Below are 21,517 nucleotides of genomic sequence, written 5' to 3'. Positions count from 1 at the left end.
CCCCCCTAGGGCATCTCAGGTGGTCAGTCACAAAGAACAGATTTTAATTCTGACAAAGGGTCTGGTGACACCATGGGAAAGAACTGGTCAATGAATTCCATCAAGATGGAGGGAGAAAAAGTAAACTCGTCAAACCAGTTACCTAGCATTCTGCCAAGACAGCCAACAAGGAGCTGCATTTCCATAATTATGTATTTAGTTCTCCCCTCACCTTCTTCCCAAAAGGATTGGGCCAGTTGATTTCTCTGTGTGAAAAATCAGCTTTCACTTGATATTCTCAACCTTCTTCCAGGAAGTCAGTGCTTTTTAGAACTATATACTAGATGCAGCCAACTGGTCTACCTTTCTCCAGAGCCAACCATCATCATGGACATCCTGAGTTTCCCAGAGTACTCTGTGTCTGCCTGGCTCATAACCTCAGAGTTATTTTTTTCTGTGACTTTTTCCTCAACTCGGCAAGGAGTTTTGGGTCCCAGCAAAGTGCCTAGCTCATCACTGCTCTCCATCCTATGTTGGTGGAAAAGGCTCATCATGAGCACAGAGCCAACTTAACCATAGGCATCTCTCAATCACGCCAGCAAGAAAACATCTGGCATCTGGGATGTGTGATTGGATGTGCTGACCCGAGCCTCCCTCCATAGCTGCCCCACATAGGAGTGCTGGCCAACACCGACAGCTGGCAAAGCAAGATAATGCAACAAGAGACACAGAGGAGAGGAAATAAGAAGTAGTAGCAGAACAGGGGAGCTGAGGTGGTGCAAGAGAATAATCACCTCTCTCCCACTCCAAAAGGTCCCAGGATGGGTTCCCAGAGCCGCCTGATGAGAATACAAGCAGACACAGAAGAACACACAGCAAATGGACACAGAAAGCAGACACGGGGGGGAATGGGAGTGGAAGAAATAAAAAAATATTAAATAAATCTTTGAAAAAAACTCCTGTTGTAATATCAACACATTTTGTGATATTTGTTACAGTAGCCTGGAATTTTTTTTTTAAGATTTATTTATTTATTTCTCTCCCCTTCCCCCCCGCACCCCAGTTGTCTGTTCTCTGTGTCTATTTGCTGTGTCGTCTTTGTCTGCTTCTGTTGTTGTCAGTGGCATGGAAATCTATGTTTCTTTTTGTTGTGTCATCTTGTTGTGTCAGCTCTCCGTGTGTGCGGCACCATTCCTGGGCAGGCTGCACTTTCTTTCGCGCTGGGCGGCTCTCCTTACGGGGCACACTCCTTCCGCGTGGGGCTCCCCTACGTGGGGGACATCCCTATGTGGCATGGCACTCCTTGCACGCATCAGCACTGCGCATGGGCCAGCTCCACATGGGTCAAGGAGGCCTGGGGTTTGAACAGCGGACCTCCCATGTGCGGACGGACGCCCTAACCACTGGGCCAAGTACGCCGCCGAGTAGCCTAGAATTTAAGATATACTCCAATCTAGAACAATTTCTCTCCTATAAATGCCAATGGTAGTTTATCATCTCTGCCAGGGGGAAGGGCACTTGAAACGTGCCCTCTAGAGGACTCATTTTTTTTCCTAAGATACAAAATTCAACTATCTCCAAAATTAGTTTATTTTTTAAAAATCCATTCATCTCAATCCTCTACCCAATGTATAAAATCATCAGAACCACAGACTTTTTTCAAATGTCACTGTTTTTTCCTCTCCTGGATTTTCAAAATCTGTTTAACAAAAAGAAAACGAAAAAATGTTAATATTAATGAAAAACCCAACTTCGGGTCTGTCATGCTAAATTCTACCATCTTCTCTTTTTATCCAACTCCTATGTGCACACATTAGACTTCCCCATTTTTTGCATAGACTATGATGACACAGCCATGAAGGAATTTAATTTATCAATATTCTGCAATGTTATCTGAGAACATCATGATTTCCAGGTGTTCCAGCCTCAAACATGTCTAGAACCACTGATCCAGATGACTCACTTGTCAAGGGGCCTGCCCAGTCTTGTGACGTCTTCTGATGGCTGCCTAGAATAGTGAAATCATTCCCACCTTTTAACTTTCCAGCCAAACCGAGGGGCAAGGACGACATCTGATAGGCTGCAGCTCCCTCCCCTCAGTGCCACCCAGGACCCAGGTCAGCCTGATGCTCGAGTACTCCCAACTTCCCCTTAAAACAACCTCTATCCCTGAATGTTCCCCCTCATATTAAAAGGTATAGTGCCAAGAACAGGGAGCAGCAAAATTTTTTTCTGTAAAGGGCCAGAGAGTAAATGTTTTCAGCTTCGCAGGCCACGTGGACCCCGCTGCAACTACTCAACTCCATCCTTGTAGTGCAAAAGCCACCACAGATAATATGTAAACAGAAGAGTCCCAATAAAACCTAGGTTCCAAGAGAACTTTATATGTGGGCACTGGAGAGCAAATTTCATGTCATTTTCATGTCGCAAAGTATCATTCTCCCTTAGAGCGGTTTTTCAACCTTTCAAAAGTGTAAAACCATTCTGAGCTCGCAGGGCATACAAAAACTAGGTGGCAAGTAGGATTTGGCCCATGAGGACATGGCTTACTGACCCTGGTCGAGAGCCTTACACTGGACCAGTCTGAGGTCAAACCATTTTCCCAGCTGGGTGTTTCCTAAAGCAGGTTTCTTAAGGACTATCCCAGCCTCAGTTTTCCCTTCTGTGAAATGGGAATAACGTAGGCTGTGATGAGGAGTCCATGAGGGAGTGCTTGTCCTTGACACCTCAACATAATGATTAGCACCTACTAGGTGTTCAATAAACCGTAGCTTATAACAAATGGCAAAGACACTGGCATTATTTTGTTTGTCCACTACTGGCCAGGCACCGTGACGGGGGCTGGGGGCACAACAGTGCCACGTTCCCAGGTTTCAGGGTGCCCAGTCTGATGGAAGAGAGAGAGCCAACTTAAGATGGTATGAGAAGCAGTATCAAAGAGGTCAGGCAGAATCTTTTTTTATGTATGGCTTTGCATTACTCATTTTATTCATTCATTCATTCATTTATATGTTTGGTTTTTTATTCCAGAAGTTGTAGGTTTACAGAAAGATCATGCAAAAAATACAGAGCTCCCATATCCCCACACCCATTTTAACATTTTGCATTTGTATGGTTCCTTGTTACAATTGAAGAGATAATATCATAATTGTACTATTAACCAGAGTTCATCAAATGTCTACATTAGGGTTTGCTATCTACGCTGCTGTATAGTTCTAAGGTGAGTATTGTGCTTTTTAATTTTTTTATTCTAGCAGTTGAAACAAAAGCACCATATTAGTGCAAAGTGTTAACAATAGGGAAAACTCTGTGTGTGAAGGGGGTATACGGGAGCTCTGTATTTTATGCATGGTTTTTCAATAAACCTACAGAAGTTCTATAAATTTCTCTAATTTAAAAAAAAATCAGTAGGTTTCATGGATATGGGGTGTGTATAAATGAAATTCATTGAAAAATAATAATAAAATAAAATGTGAAAATCTATCCAGAAGCAGACCGTTCAGGAGCAACTGTGCAGGCATCTAGCAGGGTCTGCTGCAAATCAAGCAACACAATGTGCAGAGGTGCTGCATATAAATCTAGCCCAGGGAAGAGGGCTGTGCCCCTGCTGCCTCCAGGCTCGTTGTCTTGACTTCCCCTGGCACCCAGCATGTGCCTGGCCTCACCCACCCCTCTGACTGGCAGTGAGCAGCTGGGGTGGCCTCCCAGAGAGAAAATGCCAGTGGGTTTGGCTAGAGCAGCTGGCCAGGCAAATCCTGTGGCTTCTAGCCCTCCTAAAGGCCCAGCACTGGGGGCCTCCAGGGCATCAGAAGCTATGGCACCCAACCAGCAGGGTGGTCTTCTCTTTGGGGCTGCAAGCCCAGTACCCACCCTGTTGGGGATTGACGCATGCCCCTCCCCAAAGACATGTTCAAATTCCAATCCGTAAGCCTGTGGGTATGAACCCATCTGTAAACAGGCCCTTCGAAGGTGTTATTAGTTAAGGTATGGGCATGTTGGTGAACGGGATCTTCCAAGACCCTGTTTAGATGGGGCCAAACTGAATCAGGGAGAGCCTTAATCCCTAAACTGGAGACCTCCTAGGGAGAGCAAGTCTAGGGAAAGACACAGATGACTGAGCAGGAGAAGGAGAGGCCAGAGCAGGGAGAGGGACCACGGTGTGACAGAGGCAGAGGGGCAAGTCCAGGAGCCCCAAAGACTGCTGGCAAGTGGGCATAAGAATGCTATCTGCTCCAAAGCTGTGAGACAAGAAATTCCCTTTTTTTTTTTTTTTGGCTTTTTTTTTTTTAAGATACATAGATCACAAAAAAACATTACATTAAAAAATACAAGAAGTTCACCTATACCCCACCTCCCACCCCCTTATTGAAGCCATCTCATCGTGTGACATTTGCCGTAGCAGATCAGGCAAATGAAGACTGCAGGTCACACCATGGGCTTTCTTTTGCCTGCCCCCACACCAAGCCAGAGATGGGGCCAAGCCTCGGCAGGTCTCCCCCAGAAGGCTGGTCTGCCCATAAAAAGTGGGTCCACATGCTTACTAGAAGCTTCCATTTTACCACCATTCACACTTCCAGAACACTCACGAAGCACCAGGTACTGGGCTAAGCACACACACTCACCATCTCCTATAATGACACTCCCCCAAATCACACCTCTAAAAAGCAGGTCCCATAATTAATCCCCATCTTTCAGATTGGGAAACTGAGGCTTGCTCCAGCTTGTGACCACTGAACGGCAAAAGAGGACTCATCCAGTTCTGCCTAACTCTGAACAATTCTCATAGCCACTCGGAAATGCATCCAGCAAGGCCCACCTTCAGGATCTTGGCAATGCCCCAATTCTTTGGGGGATATGTTCCCCAACTCCGAAGACTAACGGAGGGCCTCATCTGGGCTTCCAACTGCAGGGCATGGCCCCGTGTACCCTTCCCTCCAGGTGGGCTTAGTCATGTATTCTGCTTCTGCCAATGCCACTAGACAGTCTGCTCCAAGGAGCAGTGCCTGCACATAGTAGGTTCTCACTAAACTCTACCAGTCCAGGGCCTCTTGCATTTGGCCTCTCCTGGCATCTTCGCACAAAATTCACAGAGCGATGGCGAGGCAGCCTCTCAGGCCCCACACCATCAGCCCACAACGCTCTTGCTTTTCTTAACCACTGAAAACCTTCCTTGGGGAGCAGATGTAGCTCAAGGGGTTGAGTGCCTGCTTCCCACGTACAAGGTCCCATGTTCAAGCCCTGGGACGTCCCCCCAAAAAAATCTTCCTTTGCATTCTCTGCCAAAAGCATCTTTGCGTTGTTTGGGGGACAGCTGGAGGAGGGGATGGACACTGTAGAGAATGCTTAGCTGGACTGAGAAAGATAACCCAATACCTTCATCCCAACTGCCAGCCACACGCATCCAGAGGCTGGTCAGTGTTCAAGAAAAACAAAATTGCTACGGAAGCTCGAGGAAGTGTTTGAAAGGATTCTGGGGGCTAGAAAGGGGCTGATGGATACTTTTTGCAGGCCTATTTCTGCTGCCTACAGCAAGGGAGTATCCACACCCAGCTCATTTTGGTCTGTTTTGTTCCAAAGATCCCACATGACTTCTAGAACCACAACAAAGTGAAAGCACACATTTACAAAGCCAAGCTCTGAGTTTTACTTAGGCGGGGTGGCAGTTCAAAGAACAATCATTGCCTGACACCAGTTACCAGGACCCCAGAATGTCTCACCCAGGTGGTCCCTCTCCTGATGATGAGAAGCAGCCTGAAGAAGCAGCTGAGAACAAGCCAGGAACCCAGACTGGCAGGTATCAGCTGGCCGGTACATGCGAGCTTTACCTTTCCAGGTCACGAAACCCCAAGTACGAGAAAAGCAAGCCTGGCTCTCAAAAGCAAAAGATAAAAGCTGGCTTGAAACATCAGGATGACTGTGAGCAGTAGACTCAACTGTGGATAACGCCATTCAGAATATTTTGACTCAAATGGATACGGAAATAAATCCGCGGACAAATGTCCTCAATTATATCTAAAGCCGCTTGAGCCTGGAGCATTTTGAACAAGCCACTAAATTGGGAGAAAAGAGTCATTCCTTAATTTCCCAGATTCCCCCTCTCCAGCTAGAAGAGTCCTCCCTGTTTAAACAGAAAAAAAAAATCACATGCTTTTATCATGTTTTAGACCAGGAGTTCTTAACCTGTTTTGTTCCACAGACCCCTTCGCTAGTCAGGTGAAAACCACAGACCTTTTACTAAGTCTACACTATACTGTGTGTTATTTAATGAATATTTCACACCCACATCAACACATCCCCACAAGAATAATGTTTCTTTTATTTCAGTTCAAGCTCACAGACCCCTTATTAAGATGCTGGACATTGTATGTCCTGCCATAACCCACTGAATGGACTGGGGGAGAGTGTCAACTACAATGTAAACTATATTCCATGTGATGCAGCAGTGCTCCAAAGTATATTCACCAAATACAATGAATGTGCCACATAATGAAAGAGGTTGTTGATGTGGGAGGAGTGAGGTGGAGAGGGGGTGTGGGGTATGTGGGAACTCTTACATTTTTTAATGTAACATATTTTGTGATCCATGTATTTTCAAAAAATGACAATAAAAAAAAATAAATGCTCATTTTAAAAAAAGAAGCCCTGTTTTAGACCATCTTGGCAGCTTGTCTTGTATTAGCTGTGTGGCCTGCAGCACGTTCAATGATCTCTCCGCTCTCTAAGGCCAGGATGATGGGGCTCCCACTTTGCAGCTCTTCCCTCAGTACACAGGAGACGGTCATCCACACTCTCCTCCCCTCCCCAGCTCTAAGTTTATCTAAAACGCCACCCCCACCCTGCTTACCCACCCCTACCCAGCCCCCCACTCCCACCTGAGAAGATTCTCTGTTCTTACACAAAACTCCTCACCCAAGGGTGGGCTCTCTCCTTCTGTCAAGCCCCTGCCCCAGCGATGATCCCCTTATTCAGATAGTTGTTTCTCTCTGTCCCCGACCTGCCAACCTCCTCAACATGTTTCCACAATATAATAGTCCTCCCCTACCCCAGCACCACCATCTCCATAAACAGCCACGTTCTCTGTCCCTTCGCCACCAGACCTCTCAAAAGAGGTTTGGTCTCCTCTCCCTTGCTCACCTCCCTCACCTCCCGTTTTCCACCATCTTGGCCCTGGAAGGGGCTCAAACCCAGGTCTGACGGAGTCTTTGCCAAAAATCCTCAGAATTCTACTCAGGGCTTTCCCTGGGAGGCTTCCCCTTCCTTAGCTTCAGGCTCATGTGAGAAGACCCTCTTTCCTCCTTTCCCCTACCTTTTGTGATACAATCCTTAAGCCATCCACTCGCTTTCAGCCATGTCTATCATACTTTCACTAATTCTTCCAAGGGAATTTCACAAGTGTGAAAGGGTCAATGAAACAATTAGCAACCACAAGTGTGTGTGCATGTGTGTATGTGTGGAACTTGCCCTTGACTTCCCAGACATCAAACCATGATAAAGTGCCAATGATCAGAACAGTGTGGCACTGGTGCAAAGAAAAAGTGCCAATGGATACCCAGAACAGTCCCAAAGTATTAGGGAAAGGGTAGATTTCTGCAATAAATGGCACTGGGACCCCAAGTAGTTTATTTGGAACAAAATGAACTCTCCCTTTAAATCATGCACACAAATAAAGCTGAAGGTCCTGGGTGAATGCTTTTGAAAATGAGCCCATTAATATTAAACTAGAACATTTGTTTATTTGTTTGTGGATAGCAAAGGACTTTCAAAGCATAAAGTAGTAGAAGGGGCATGCAAATATCCAGCTCTGAGCTCCATAAACATTTTAATCTTTTCTGGCATGGACATCCAGAATATTTTCACCACTGAACAAAAAACTCTGAAAACCACCATTAAAAAAGGGGTAATCACCTTTGCCAATGAAAACCACACACAGATGAGTTTTTTTTCAAAGGTACTAAAAGGAATATGGACAAAGGATATGAACAGGAAGAGAAAACCCGAATGACACATAAACATATTTTAAAAGGTTCAAACTCCGATAGCAATCAAAGAAATGCAAATAGAAACAAGAACACATAAGCTTCTCCCCCACCACCCCCACCGCCCCACCCACCCCCTGCCAGCAAATTATGAAAGATTTCTCAAACAAAAACACTCAAGGCTGGCCCAGGTATTCCCTCTCATCCAATGGCTAAGAGGAACATCCACTGATACAACATTTCCGGAAAGCCGTTTGGCAATCAAAATCAAGAGCCTTTGACCCAGAAATTTCATTTCTGGAAAGCAGACCTAAAGAAAAAAATGCTAGATAAAGCTCAGGCCCCAAAACGTTCACCCTCCTTTCTGTGAAATGTGGAAATAACCTAACTAACCAACAACAGGGAAGGTTAAGTAAGTTAAGATACAACCATTCTATTGAATATTCACTGGAATCAAGTACCCCCAACAAACTACTATTGACCAATTTTTGGGGGGAGATAACGGGATTGAACCCAGGACCTCATACATGGGAAGCAGGCACTCAACCACTGAGCTACATCCACTCCCCAATGAGAGTTGGTTTTTTCATTTGTTTTGTTTTTGTTTGTCTTTAGGAGATATTGGGGATTGAACCCAGGACCTCATACATGGGAAGCAGGCACTCAACCATTTGAGCTATATCTGCTCTTCAGTATCAAGCAATTTTAACTGTGGAATAATAATTGATGTTTTGGGTTTTTCCTTTATATATTTCTATGCTTTTCCAAATGCCTGTCATAAACTATTTTACTTCTGTAATCAGATAAGAGATAAGCTTGTTAAAAGAAAAAGTCCAGGAGCAGATGTGGCTCAGGCAGTTGGGCGCCCACCTCCTACATGAGGTCCCAGGTTTGATTCCTGGAACCTCCTAAAGAAGACAGACATGGAGCAAAAAAGCAACAAGCAAAAACCAACAAACAAACAATAAGCAAGACAAAGAGCAGACAGTGAGCAAAAATAAAAAAACAAAAGAAAAAAACAAGCAGGAAGCAGATGTGGCTCAAGTAGTTGGGTGCCCGCTTCCCACACAGAAGGTCCCAGATTGGTTTCCCAGTACTTCCGAAAAGAAGAAACAAACAATGAGCAGACAACAAGCAAAAACAAAACAAAACAAAACAAAAAATGAGAAAAACAGACACAAGGGATCCATGGGGAAGGTGGGTCAAACAAACAAACAAAAAAACACAGGGGAATTCTAAAAAAAAGAAAAGAAAAAGTCCATACTCTTTCACTCCTAGCCCTCTCCCAAGCAAGAGGAACATTCAACTGTCTAGCACAGGAATTGACATACTATGGCCCATGGGCGAAATCTGGCCCACCACTCGTTTTTGTAAATGAAATTTTATTGAAACACAGCCAGGCTCATTTGTTTATGTGTTCTTTGGCTGCTTTCCAGCTATAATGGCAGAGTTGAGTCCTGGCAAGAGAGACCCAATGCCCCGTAAAGACTAAAGTCTCTACCATTTGAGCCCTTACAGAAAAAAAACTGCCAACCCCTGGTATAGTAAATGACGCCGTGTGTCCAAAAGTCCCAGGCTCCTGCTCCCCCTCCCCCACCTAAGGGCTGAGCCTGTTAGAAGGACGCACGGGAAACCTCTTAGAACCCCGCATCCCCCGTGTACCTTTCTGGCAATGGCTGTGGGTCCAACACCGCTCAACAAACTGCCCATTGATAACAGTGGCAGGGCAGTTGGTCTTGCCCTTTGCAGTACCCGGGCAGATGTCCCCACATTCCTCGTTGTCATCTTTGTTCAGCACGATGTAATTATCCTCCACGGAGTCCAGGATGCGCGACCAGTCAATGGTGGCCAGGTAGCAGAGCTCGTTGTTCTTCTCGATGCGGACGGAGCCGCGGGTGATGTTCATCAGGCTATAGAGTCCGAGCTCCTTCAGGTGGACCATCTCGAAGATGACCAGAGCATAGTTAAAGAACAAGCGTGAGCCCCGGATGACCGTGAGGTTGGGGAACAGGTCCTTCAGGCTCTCCAGCCCATAGACCCGGAAGAGCAGCAAGTAATCGGTGATCATTATGAGTTTGGGGAAACTGAGGTCCCGGAAATCTTCAGGCCTCGTTTTGAACATCAGCAGTATCTGCAAATGTCCTTCGATGACCGAACAGTTCTCCAGCTCATGCAGCCGGGTGAGGTTGTTCCGAATGTCCATGCCAGGGCACACTAGAGGTGAAAAGAAAGGGAAATGCAACACAGGTAAGCAGACACGCCACAGTGGGGCTGTAAGAATTAGCAGCAGAGCCAGCTTCATGGCTGTGAGGTCCCTGCAGCCACATGAGGCCTCATGCCCAGAAGGGCCACACGTGGTTTAAAGCTTTGTTTCCAACCTTGTGATGGGCAGTCTTACATGTTATTGAATGGAATGATAATCTAGGTGTGGCTGTGATGGTTAACGTCTACCATCGGCTGACCTGAGGTAAAGGAGATTATCCTCAAAAATGGGGACAGGCCTTCTCCAATCAGCTGAAGGCCTTAAGAGGTTTGCCAGACAGTAAGAAATTCTGCCTTCAGATTGCTGCATCAGCTACAGCCGGGGTTTCCAGCCTGCCGCTGCCTGCCCTGCAGATTGCAGGCTTAGAACTGCAGTATCAACTCCTGCCTGAGTTTCCTATGGATTTTGGGTTTGCCAGTGCCTACAACCCCTCAAAATAAATCTCTCTGTACACATCTAAATAGAGATTGATAGATATGAATATTATTCTAATGGTTCTGTTTTTCAGAGAACCTGAATGATAGAGTTGGATACCAGGATTGGGTGCTATTATACCAACTGCCTAAAAATCTGCAAGTAATGTCTTTGCAATTGGGTTAATGGGTAGAAACTGGAAGAATTTTGAGGCACATGATAGAAAAGCTTAGACTGTCTCGAAGAGACGGCTGGTAGAAATGTAGACACTAAAGGTGCTTCTGGTGAGGCCTAGAAGGAAATGAATGCAACTATTTTGAAATCTTTAATCGTTTTTCAACAAGAGACTCCCCATTTTCATTTTGCAACGGGGCCCTGCAAATTCCAGAACCAATCCTGACCAGTGACTTTTGATGTAAAGTTTCCAGACCTAAGCAATTGTTTTCAAAAGGCAAAGAAAATATCCCTTTGGCAGTACCTGTTAGGAGCCTTAAAATAATCGCGTGTAATATGATGCAATTGAGACAATGGGATTTCAAAGAGCATTGAGTAACACAGCAGGTGCAGAAGGAGAAAGGGGAGCTGTCCCCCAGACGTCAAAGGTAAAGATCTTCAGGAAATGATTTATGGGGCTAAAGCTGCCCACATAAGAAACGGGACAAGGAGAGCTTAATTTATTTGTTTTGTCCATTTTCCCACCCTGCGGGCTTTCATTCCGGAACTGCCCTCCTGACCTGCAGTCAAGGCCTAATTACCTCTTACCTGGGTGGGGCAAGGGCTCCCCAGCCAGCCTGATCGCCCCTGCACAAACATCCCACAGGCCCCTTCTCCAGAAGGTGGGCCCTCCCCACCTCCAACACCCTCCATGGCTCCCCCTTCCCTGCACTGCCCCCTCACGGCCCTCAGAGTTCTGCCTCCTCTCTCCCCAGCACCACATGGACACTGCAGCTGAACAAGCCTGCCCACCATGCTCGCACAAGTCAAAGGCTCCACTTCTTCTCTGTAACACGATCTATGGGGGGTGGGAGGATGAACTAATACGAGAAAGGCACTCAAGCAGTCCCTGGAATACAGTGGGTGCCCAATTAATGTCAGTTATTCTGTTGTTTATTCTCCAAAACCTACCACACTCATCTCTGGGAGCTGTGCCTTCATCCCCCTAGATGAGGAGTCAGCAAATTTGCCTATAAAGGCCCAGGTAGTAAATGGTCTCTTTTTTGCTGGCCATACAGTCTCCATCACACTGTTTCATGCTGCCGCTGCCGCAGGAAAGCCGCCATGGCCAACTTGTAGAGGGCTGGGTATACCTGTGCTCCAATAAAACTCTATTAACAAAAACTGGCAATGGGCCATCTTTTTGCCTATGGCTATAGTTTTGTGGGCCCCCCACCCTAGTCCAGCGCTGTCCAACAGAACTTTCTGGAAGAAACAGTCTTTATCTACACTGTCCAATATGGCAGCCACTAGCCCTTGATGCCTCTGGAGCACCTGAAATGTGGGCTAGTGAGAGTGAGGGACTGAATATTCAATTTTATTTAGTTTTAATTTATTTAAATTTAAATACCCACATGTGGTTTGTAAGTTCTGGATGGGACAGAGCAGTCCTAGCTCCTTTGGTCAGGAAAGCCCTTTATACCTCAGTTCCCTCTTTCTAAATCCAGCCCATCCTTCAATCCAGTTCAAATGCCACTGCCTCCAGGCAGCCTTCCCTGATTTCCTCTCTTCCGAACACCTATTTTGGTCCCTCTCTTCTCCTTGTAACCCCCATACTCTAGTTAATATTTATCAGAGTTATGCTACTTAGACTGCTCCCCTATGCCCAACACGCATGCACACGCACACAAACACAGCACTCAGCACAGGGCCTAGAAGATAAGTTTCAGTACACAATCCCTACTTCTTTCTTTCCACGGCACTAAAACTCACCCCAATATGTTTGAAGCAAACAGACTGTTCTAAAGAATAACACCAGTAAGTCCTCCTTAAAACCTTCCCTGAGAGTGACTTGCGAAAGGAGCACACATTAGAAAACGGCAATACAAACAATTGAGAGAAACAAAGCAACAATATTCCTGGACCACATTCTGAACAGAACAGATTAAACCAAATCAAGGAAAATGACACGTGCATGCACATACACAAACACCTTCACTAAGAAGCTGTGGGAAAACCCCGGTGCCCAGCTCCCAACACACCAGCAACTCCTTGCCACTCACTACCCTGGGTCTGCACTGAGCATGGGTACCACAGATGCCAAGCCCAGGCTGGAGGCAGCTTCAGGGGGATGAGGATGCCAGGTCCAGCCCCACATACTCTGCTAACTGGGGAGCCCAGCCTAGGCTTCCAGCCCTGGAAACATCAACAGCACCCAATTACAGAGATCTCAACACTAATACCTGCAGTTTACCCCATCCCCACCCTCCAGGTGAGAAAACTGGAAGCCTTCTGTCTGAGGACATTCCCCACACCAGGGGCAGGTAGGGCTGCCAGATTTGAACTTCAGATCAACAATTATTTTTTTTAGGATCAGTATGTCCATGCAATCTTTGGGACACACTGATTCTTTAAAAATATGTATTTGTTATTTATCTGAAATTCAAATTTAACTGGGAATCCTGTATTTTATTTGGCAAGGTAGTAGCAAAGTTTAGGCTCAGCCACAGCTCTGGGTTCCACAAACCTGGGTTTCACACTCTGTATTTCATATACACGTACACACACATGAAGACATACATGAAATCGCTGGGGGCACCAAGAACACCTGCCCACCATCCTCCCCAAGCTGAGGCAGGACCACAATCAGATATGGAAAAGAGAAATGCAAATTCAACCTACAGTGAGATTCTACTTCCAGTCACTAGAATGGCTAAAATTAAAAAGACAACAATAACAAGTATTGCAAGGATATAGAGAAACATTCAAATATTGCTCATGGGCATGTAATGTTCAGCCACGTCAGACAAAAGGCAGATCCTCAAAAGTTAAACACAGAATTTTTTATGGCCCAGCAATTCCACTGCTAGGTATATATCCAAGAGAAATGAAAATATATGTCCACAAAAAAAAACAAAAAACAAAAAAACCTTGTACACAAATGTTTATTTTAATAGCAAAAAAGGAAACAATGAAGGAATAATTAAACAAAATGTGGTAAATCCATACAATGGAATATTACTTGGTAATAAAAAGAAATGACAAACTATCTCTATTTGCAGATGACATGATCTTATATATAGAAAATCCCAAAGAATCATCAAAATTACTAGAGCAAATAAATGATTTCAGCAAAGTTGCAGTGCACAAGATCAACACTCAAAAATCAACTGTATTTCTGTGTATCAGCAACAAAAAATCCAAAAAGGAAATTAAGAGAACAATTCAATTTATAATAGCATCTAAAAAAATAAAATACCTAGGAATAAATTTGACTTGTATACTGAAAACTACAAAACACTGCTGAAAAAAATTAAATAAGACCTAAAAAATGGAAAAAAAATTTCCATTCTCATGATCTGGATGACAACATCGAAAAATTACAATACTCTCAAAACAACCTATAGATTCAGTATAATCCCTATGAAAATTCTAACAGCATTTTTTGCAGAAAGGAAAACTGATGCTCAAATTCATATCGAATGGCAAAGGGCATTCTAAATAGCTAAAACATTCTTGAAAAGGAAGAACAAATTTGGAGGACTCACATTTCCTGATTTCAGAACTTACTACAAAGCTACATTAATTAAAACAGTGTGTTACTGGCATAAGGATAGACATATAGATCAATGAAATAGAAATAAGAGTCCAGAAGTAAACCCATACATCTATGACCAATTGATTTTCAACAAGGGTACAAAAACCATTCAATGGGGAAAGAAAAGTTTCTTCAACAAATGGTACTGGGACAACTGGATAGCCAAATGAAAAAGAATGAAGTTGCAACCCTACCTCACACCATATACAAAAACTAACTCAAAATAGATTGACCTAAATGTAAGAGCTAAAGCTATAAAACTGGAAGGAAACAGAGAGTAAATCTTCATGACCTTGGATTTGGCAATGAAGTCTTAGATATGACACCAAAAATATAACCAGCAAAGGAAAAAAAATAGAGTGGAACTTCATCAAAAAAAATTTTTTTAATGTTACATTAAAAAAAATATGAGATCCCTATGTACCCCCCCACCCCCCTCATCCCACTTCTCCCATATCAACAATCATGGGACATTCATTGTATTTGGTGAATACATTTTTGAGCACTGCTGCACCACATGGATAATGGTTTACATTATAGTTTACACTTTCCCCCAGTCCACCTGTTTGTGTATCAAACGTCATTATCAAGAAAGCAAAAAGACAATCTACAGAATGGGAGAAAACATTTGCAAATCATGTATCTAGTATCTAGATAAGGATCTAGTATGCAGAACATACAAAGAACACTTAAAATTCAACAACAAAAAGGTTAACAAACCAACTAAAAAATGGACAAAGGACTTGTATAGACATGTCTCCAAACAATATAGACAAATGGCAAACAAACATGAAAAGAGGTTCACAGTCATAAATCATTAGGGAAACGCAAGTCAAAACCACGAAGTGACATTAATACCACTTCACAATCACTAGAATGGCTAAAATTTTAAAAGATGGACAAAAACAGGGCTAACAAGGATGTAGAGAAAAGAGAAACCTCATACATTCCTGAAAGGAATGTAAAACAAGTTCAGCCACTATGGAAAACAGCGGAATACAGTTTGGCAGCTCCTGAAAAAGTAATCATAGAAGTACCACATGACCCAGTGTTGGGGCTTGAGTCATTTCACCCACAAAAGGCACGTTCAGGTCCCAAGTGACTAGTGGCTGTGAGTCCAAGGTAAATAGGACCTTTGAAGATAATATTGGTTAAGGTTGGCCCAGACTTGAGGGTGGGCCAATATGGCTGATGTCCTTACAAGCAAAGTAAATTGGACACAGAGAGATACCATAGGGAGCATCCAGAAGCTGGAAGTCAAAGGAACCCAAGGGAGAAAGGAGAAGACTCCACCATGCACATCGCCATGTGATGGAAAAGCCAAGGAACTCCAGAGATTGCCAGCCAACCTGAAGAAATGGACAGGCGAAGAAGCAAGCCTTCTAGCCAACCAGTCAATCCCTCTTGTCACGCCAACCCATTGAAAGGTATATGGTTTAGCAGCCAGGAAACTAAAACACCTGACAATTCTACTCCTGTGTATCTACCCAAGAGAAGAGAAAATATATATCCATGCAAAAGTTTGAACACAATCATAGCAGCACTATTTGCAGTAGCTAACAAGTAGAATCAAACACCAAATGTCCTTCAACCGAGGAATGGATAAACTAGAACATCCATGCAATAGAATACTATTCGGCCATTAAAAGGAATTAAGTACTGATGATACATGGTACGACATGGCTGAATCGCGAAAACATCATGCTAAGTGAAAGAAAACAGATGCAAAAGGTCACCTATTAGATGATTTTGTTTATTTGAAACATCCAGAATAGGTAAATCATAGCAACAGAAGCAGATTAGTGGTTGCCAGGGTTTGGGAAGAGGGGGAAATAAGGGAGAAACTGCTTAATGGACATGGGGTTTCCTTTCGGGATGATGAAAATGTTTTGAAACTAGATAAATTATTGGTTGTACAACATTGTGAATGTACAAAATGCCACTGAATTTTCATTTTCAAAAGGTTAGTTTTATGTTATGTGAATTTTTCCTCAGTAAAAAGAAATGACGCTTTGATACATGCCTTAAAAATATTTCCAGAGTGAAAGAAGTCAGACATAAAATATCACATATTATATGATTCCATTTATAGGAAATGTCCAGAACACGCAGATCCAATGAAAGAGAAAGCAGATTAGCTGTTGCCCAGGGCTGGGGGTGGGTGGGTGAGGTTTGGGGGAAATGAGAAGTGACTGCTAACAGGTACAGGATTTCTTTTGGGGGTGATAAAATGTTCTAAAATTAATGTGGTGATGATTGCACAACTCCATGAATGTACTAAAAGTCACCGAACTGTGCACTTTAAATGTGTGAATAGTATGGTATGTGAATTATATCTCAATAAAGATGTTATAAAAAGGTTAAATGGCTATAATTTTAGGAACCATAAAGAATTGCTTTTTTTGTTTTGTTTTGTTTTAATCTCCATGACTCTAATTCTTAACTCATTAAATCTGTTCATGTCCCTATTACTATAAGACAATAGAGCAATTGACTGTTGGGACAGAAAACAGCCAGCGGATGTTAGAAACGGGGCCAGAATTGGATGCAGAGTCTCCTACTGGCTTTAGTAACTCTGGGTAGGAAGGGAAGCATGCTTCCCAGATTTTACTAAGTAGCACATGGTTATTCGTCCCTCTAGACCCAGGAATTATTTTAAAAATAAGCCCAAAAGGAAGTCCCATTTCTATTCCCATTTTTGAGACAAGCAAATCGAGACCCACACAGGCTGAGTTGTACATGTTACAATTTTACTCTTTGTTCTTTCAAAAATATGCCTAATGATTTTCCCTTATGTTTGTTTATTCCTTAATTGTCAGGCTTTTGGGATGATGTTGCCCACTCTGCTTCAGATTGGGAGGGAGCTTATATATCACGGGGCAGATGGAAGGAAGTGCTTTGCTTGCAGTTGCAGATACTCTTCATGTTTGGGGATGTGAGTTGTCCACCATCATCTATTTGTTAGTTGCTCTGGGCAAGTCCAATGGACTGGAGAGTAGGTGTTGGCTACAACTCTGCTGAGTTTCAGAGCTCAACCGGCATATGAAGCAACCAACGATTTAAGTCTCTAGGACATATATTCATCAAGTATAGCACTAATTATAGGTTCAAATAAAAGGGGTAAGGGAATGCAATCAGGACTAAAGTAGACAGTAGTAGTATAGTAACAGAAGAACTTCAACATAAAGAGAGTGGTTACCAGAAGTTCTTGGGGATGGGGGAGAGAAGAATAGGTGGAACGCAAGGCATTTTTAGGGCATTGGAACCATTCTACATGATATGGCAATGGTGGAGAGAGACCATTATACATTTTGTCAAAACTTATAAAACTGTATGGTGCAAAGTGTTAACTATAATTTAAAGACCTTGGCTAGTAGTAATGCTTCAAGATCAGTTCATCAATTGTAACAAATGTACCACACTACTGTAAGAGTTATTAATAGGGTAAAATGTAGGAGGGGGAAGAGAAGGGTTACATAGGAATCCCCTATATTTTTTATGTAACTTTTCTGTCATCTAAAAATAATGTTATACACACACACATATGCCTAATGAAGAAGTTGGTGAATGCAAAGAAAGTAAAGAAACAATGAAATCAATTTCAGGCAGTGACAACCTGGAGAAAGCTGGTTAAAGAGAGTATCATCAATTCACTACTTCAGCAAATATCCACTAAGCACATGTTCCATGCTGGATAAGACAGATGCCAGCCAAGATCTCATAGTTCCAAGCAGACGCTAAGTAACTAGTTAAATCAATTTAAAATACAACTGAGGAAGATGCCACCAAAGAGCTTCAGGGACTGAAGAGAGAATAAAAATGAGCAATTTAACTCAGTTCAGGTTAATCAAGGAAGGCTTCTCAGAGGTGATGCCACAACTAAACAAACAGTACAGTATGAATTATTCAGTTCTACCTACTTCGTTTTAAGATCAAGGATGATGGCAAATGAGAGCTTATCCCTGTGGATGACCAGGGAGTATAGGATCTAAAGAAGCATAGTCTAATAGAAATATAATGCAAGCCACATAGGAATTTTACATTTTCTTTACAAAGGTGAAAAGAAACAGGTAAAATTAAATATATTGTATTTAGCACAACATATTCATAAATATCATTTCAATATGCAATCAATATTTTAAAGTATTCATGGGATGCCCTACAGAATTTCTATCATACAGTCTTCAAAACACAGTGTATATTTTGCACTTGTAGTACATTGCAATTCAGAAATCAGATTCTCAATGGAAATAGTTAATCTGTATTTAGCTCTCATAAAATGGACAGTCAAATCACAGATTCACATACCCAAAGTTGTTCCAAACATACTAAAAATTTTTCCAATCCCTGAATTGAGCATTGGATTTTTAAATTTAAATAAATGGTAAATAAAATTTAAAATTGAGCTCCTCAGTCACACTGACCACAGTTCAAGAGTTCAGTAGCCACATGGGACTAGTGGCTGATGCACTAGATAACACAGATAGAGAATATTTCCATCGAAGCAGAAAATTCTATCGCTGGTCTAACATTCCCCTTTGACCAGAGGAATCTGAGAATTTTCCAGAAGGAAAGGCCAGCAGGAAAGCCGTCTTGGAAAGTGCTACCGCTGCCCTGGTTTCTCTCCACCAAGAAAACAGCAGAGGGGAAGCGCTGAGGGGCAGTGCAGGAGGTGTCTAGCTGATTTTTTAAATCCTTTACAGTGCTAAGATTTTCTACACTCTTTTTTCCCCAATCCTGAATGGCCTCGTTCCTTAGCTGCAGTGTTCTTAAAATACTCCCTGGTGATCTACCCTGGGGCCCGCACGTTCCTCTCTGCATTCTTTCCAGTCTTAAAACCACTTCATGCTAAATTCAGGTGGTCCTGCCCCAACAAGCTCTGAGCTCAGGGGTCGGGCCACCACCAGTACCAGCTTCAGAACACACCGGAAACCCAGCAGAGCTGGATTCCCACCCCAGCTCCAGCATCTGACTGCAGTGCTAGCCTGGGTCACGTCCTCAGCCTCTGTGGGCCTGTTTCCTCACCTGTAAATAATGGTAATTGCCTAAGAGCTATGCAGAACTGATGAGAACTGGTGGCTGTCCACGTACACATAAGTTCTCCTCTCCAAACTGTGTGAACCCATTCCCAGATTTATCACCTTCAGAAATTAGAATGTGGGCACAATGGGGTATAGCAGATTCCCTTAAGATTCCCTCCCTACCCAAAGAAATGGCTCTCAGCACAGACTTCCACAAAGGAGAAGAAAAGGAGCAGCACTGGGAGATCTGGATTCTAACGCAGATTCTGCAACCAGAAACACAGCCATGTGGAAATCATTTCTTCCTCCCTTCAACAAACACCTACTGGGCACCCCTGTGTGCCACACATCACATTCGGCATAGGGGAGCAGCAAATAAGAAAGGCTGCAGTCTTCGAGGAGGTCGGGGACAGAGGCACCTAAATAACTGAGACAAGCTGCCATCAGAGTTAAGACAAAGTAGCAAAGTGATTAACTGCACAGATCCAAGGCCAGGCGGCCTGGGTGCAAATCTCAGGTTTGCCATTTGGCAGCTGTGTGATGTTGGGCTAGTTACTTAGCCTCTCTGGGCTTTGGTTTTCATGGTATTACACTCCTGAGTGTGCTGGCTTATAAATGGCAAGCTAGGGGAGGGGGGAGATAAAATAGTTGGGGGGATGAGTGTGGAGGAACACAGGAGGCGAGGGAGGAGTGAGGAGAAGGAAGCAGAGAAAATAGCTGGGGAAGGCAGCTCCACAAGGTGTAAGAGTCCAGAGGAAGCCTGGGAAACCTCTGCAGACCATGGAGTGGGGTGGGGTGGGTTGAGAGGGTGAGGTATGAAACCTCTAGGAGATGCAATTGCATAAACACAGATTCCCATGACGCCAGCAATTCCTGTTCAGGGAACCTAGGGGTCTGCTTCCACAAGTGCAATTCAAGGCAGCGCTAGGATGGCACAAGACTGGAAGCAGCACAGCTGTCCATCCACAAGCAAAGGCTCAAATCAATTACGGTCCCTCCAGGCAATGGGTAGTTTCCCAAAACGGAGTTCAAGAGCCAGGATCACCTGGAAGCTTGTTAGAAATGCAGATTCTCAGGCCCCTGCCCCAGACCTACTGAATTAGACACTCTAAGGGGAGGACCCAGTGATCTGTGGTCTAATGAGGTTATGCACGTCCAAACTTTTAAAATACTATCAAGGGCCAGGTGGTAAATGTTTCCCCTTTGGGGGGCCGCGCAGTCTCCGTCACTACAGTTCAATGCTTGCCCATATCGTGCAAAAGCCGCCGAAGACAACCCATAAATGAGTGGGCGTGGCTCTGCTCCAATAAAGCTTTAGAGAGGAGGAAATTTTAATTCCCTGTAAGTTTCATGCAGCATGAAAGGATCATCTGAGCTTTCTCTGACTACTTCAAAATGTAAGTACCATTCCTAGGTCAGGGGACAGAACACAGGCAGGGCCCGAGGGGTCTTGGTTCACTGCCCCCTGCTATAATGGAATACTCTGCAGTTGCAAAAAAAGGAACAAGGACGTCCCTTACATGTGAGCCGAGAAGGCCTCCAGGAGTGCTGCGAACAGGAAACAGCAAGGGGCGGGCCAGGGTTGTGCTATGCTATCATTTATGTACAGAAGAAGGGCGGGAAATCAAATACATACACCTGCTTGGGTTACTGCAAATGCTATTTTCAGGAAGGGTAACACTCACCAACCCACACGTAGAGAGTGATTTCATTTACCCAAGTAGTCGACAGTTCACCAGAACACGTCCGCTTCAACCGCCCACCTGATGGGCACCCAGACAGGGAACCCGAGTTGGTACTGGAAGGGAAGAAGGCGGCACGGGATGTGGAAGAGAGGAGGGGAAGGAAAGGAGCCTCCGTCCTGGTGCTGTGGAGGAAGAAGCAGGTGTCCATGGAGGACAAGGAGAAAGAAGGGCTTTTAGACACAGGAAGTACATGCAAAGATGGGGTCCAGGGAACTCCAAGGAACTGCAGCCTCTGCACGGCAAGAGCTGCCAGGAGAAGGAGGTGAAGTTGCCCGCAGCTGCAGCCAGGCTCTTGAGCCCAGGGAAGGGGCTTAGCTGATAGCTGTGGAAGGACCAAAGCAGGGAAACCAGGAAACCCCCTTTGCAGG

At 44.1% G+C, this 21,517-nt stretch overlaps 1 protein-coding gene across 2 annotated transcripts in view; it reads right to left on the bottom strand.

Annotated features, from left to right (window-relative positions):
* INSR (insulin receptor) overlaps window positions 1–21,517 on the bottom strand; it is a 155,826-nt gene that overhangs the window by 127,732 nt on the left and 6,577 nt on the right. For both annotated transcript variants that reach the window (XM_004477162.5, XM_004477163.5), the window contains exon 2: window positions 9,618–10,169. In XM_004477162.5, the coding sequence (XP_004477219.1) occupies window positions 9,618–10,169 (552 nt within the window). The remainder of the gene's footprint in view (window positions 1–9,617; window positions 10,170–21,517) is intronic.

The sequence above is a fragment of the Dasypus novemcinctus genome, chromosome 19 (genome assembly GCF_030445035.2).
Source record: "Dasypus novemcinctus isolate mDasNov1 chromosome 19, mDasNov1.1.hap2, whole genome shotgun sequence".
Taxonomy (NCBI): Eukaryota; Metazoa; Chordata; class Mammalia; order Cingulata; family Dasypodidae; genus Dasypus; species Dasypus novemcinctus.
This window is presented reverse-complemented; position numbering and strand designations above follow the sequence as displayed.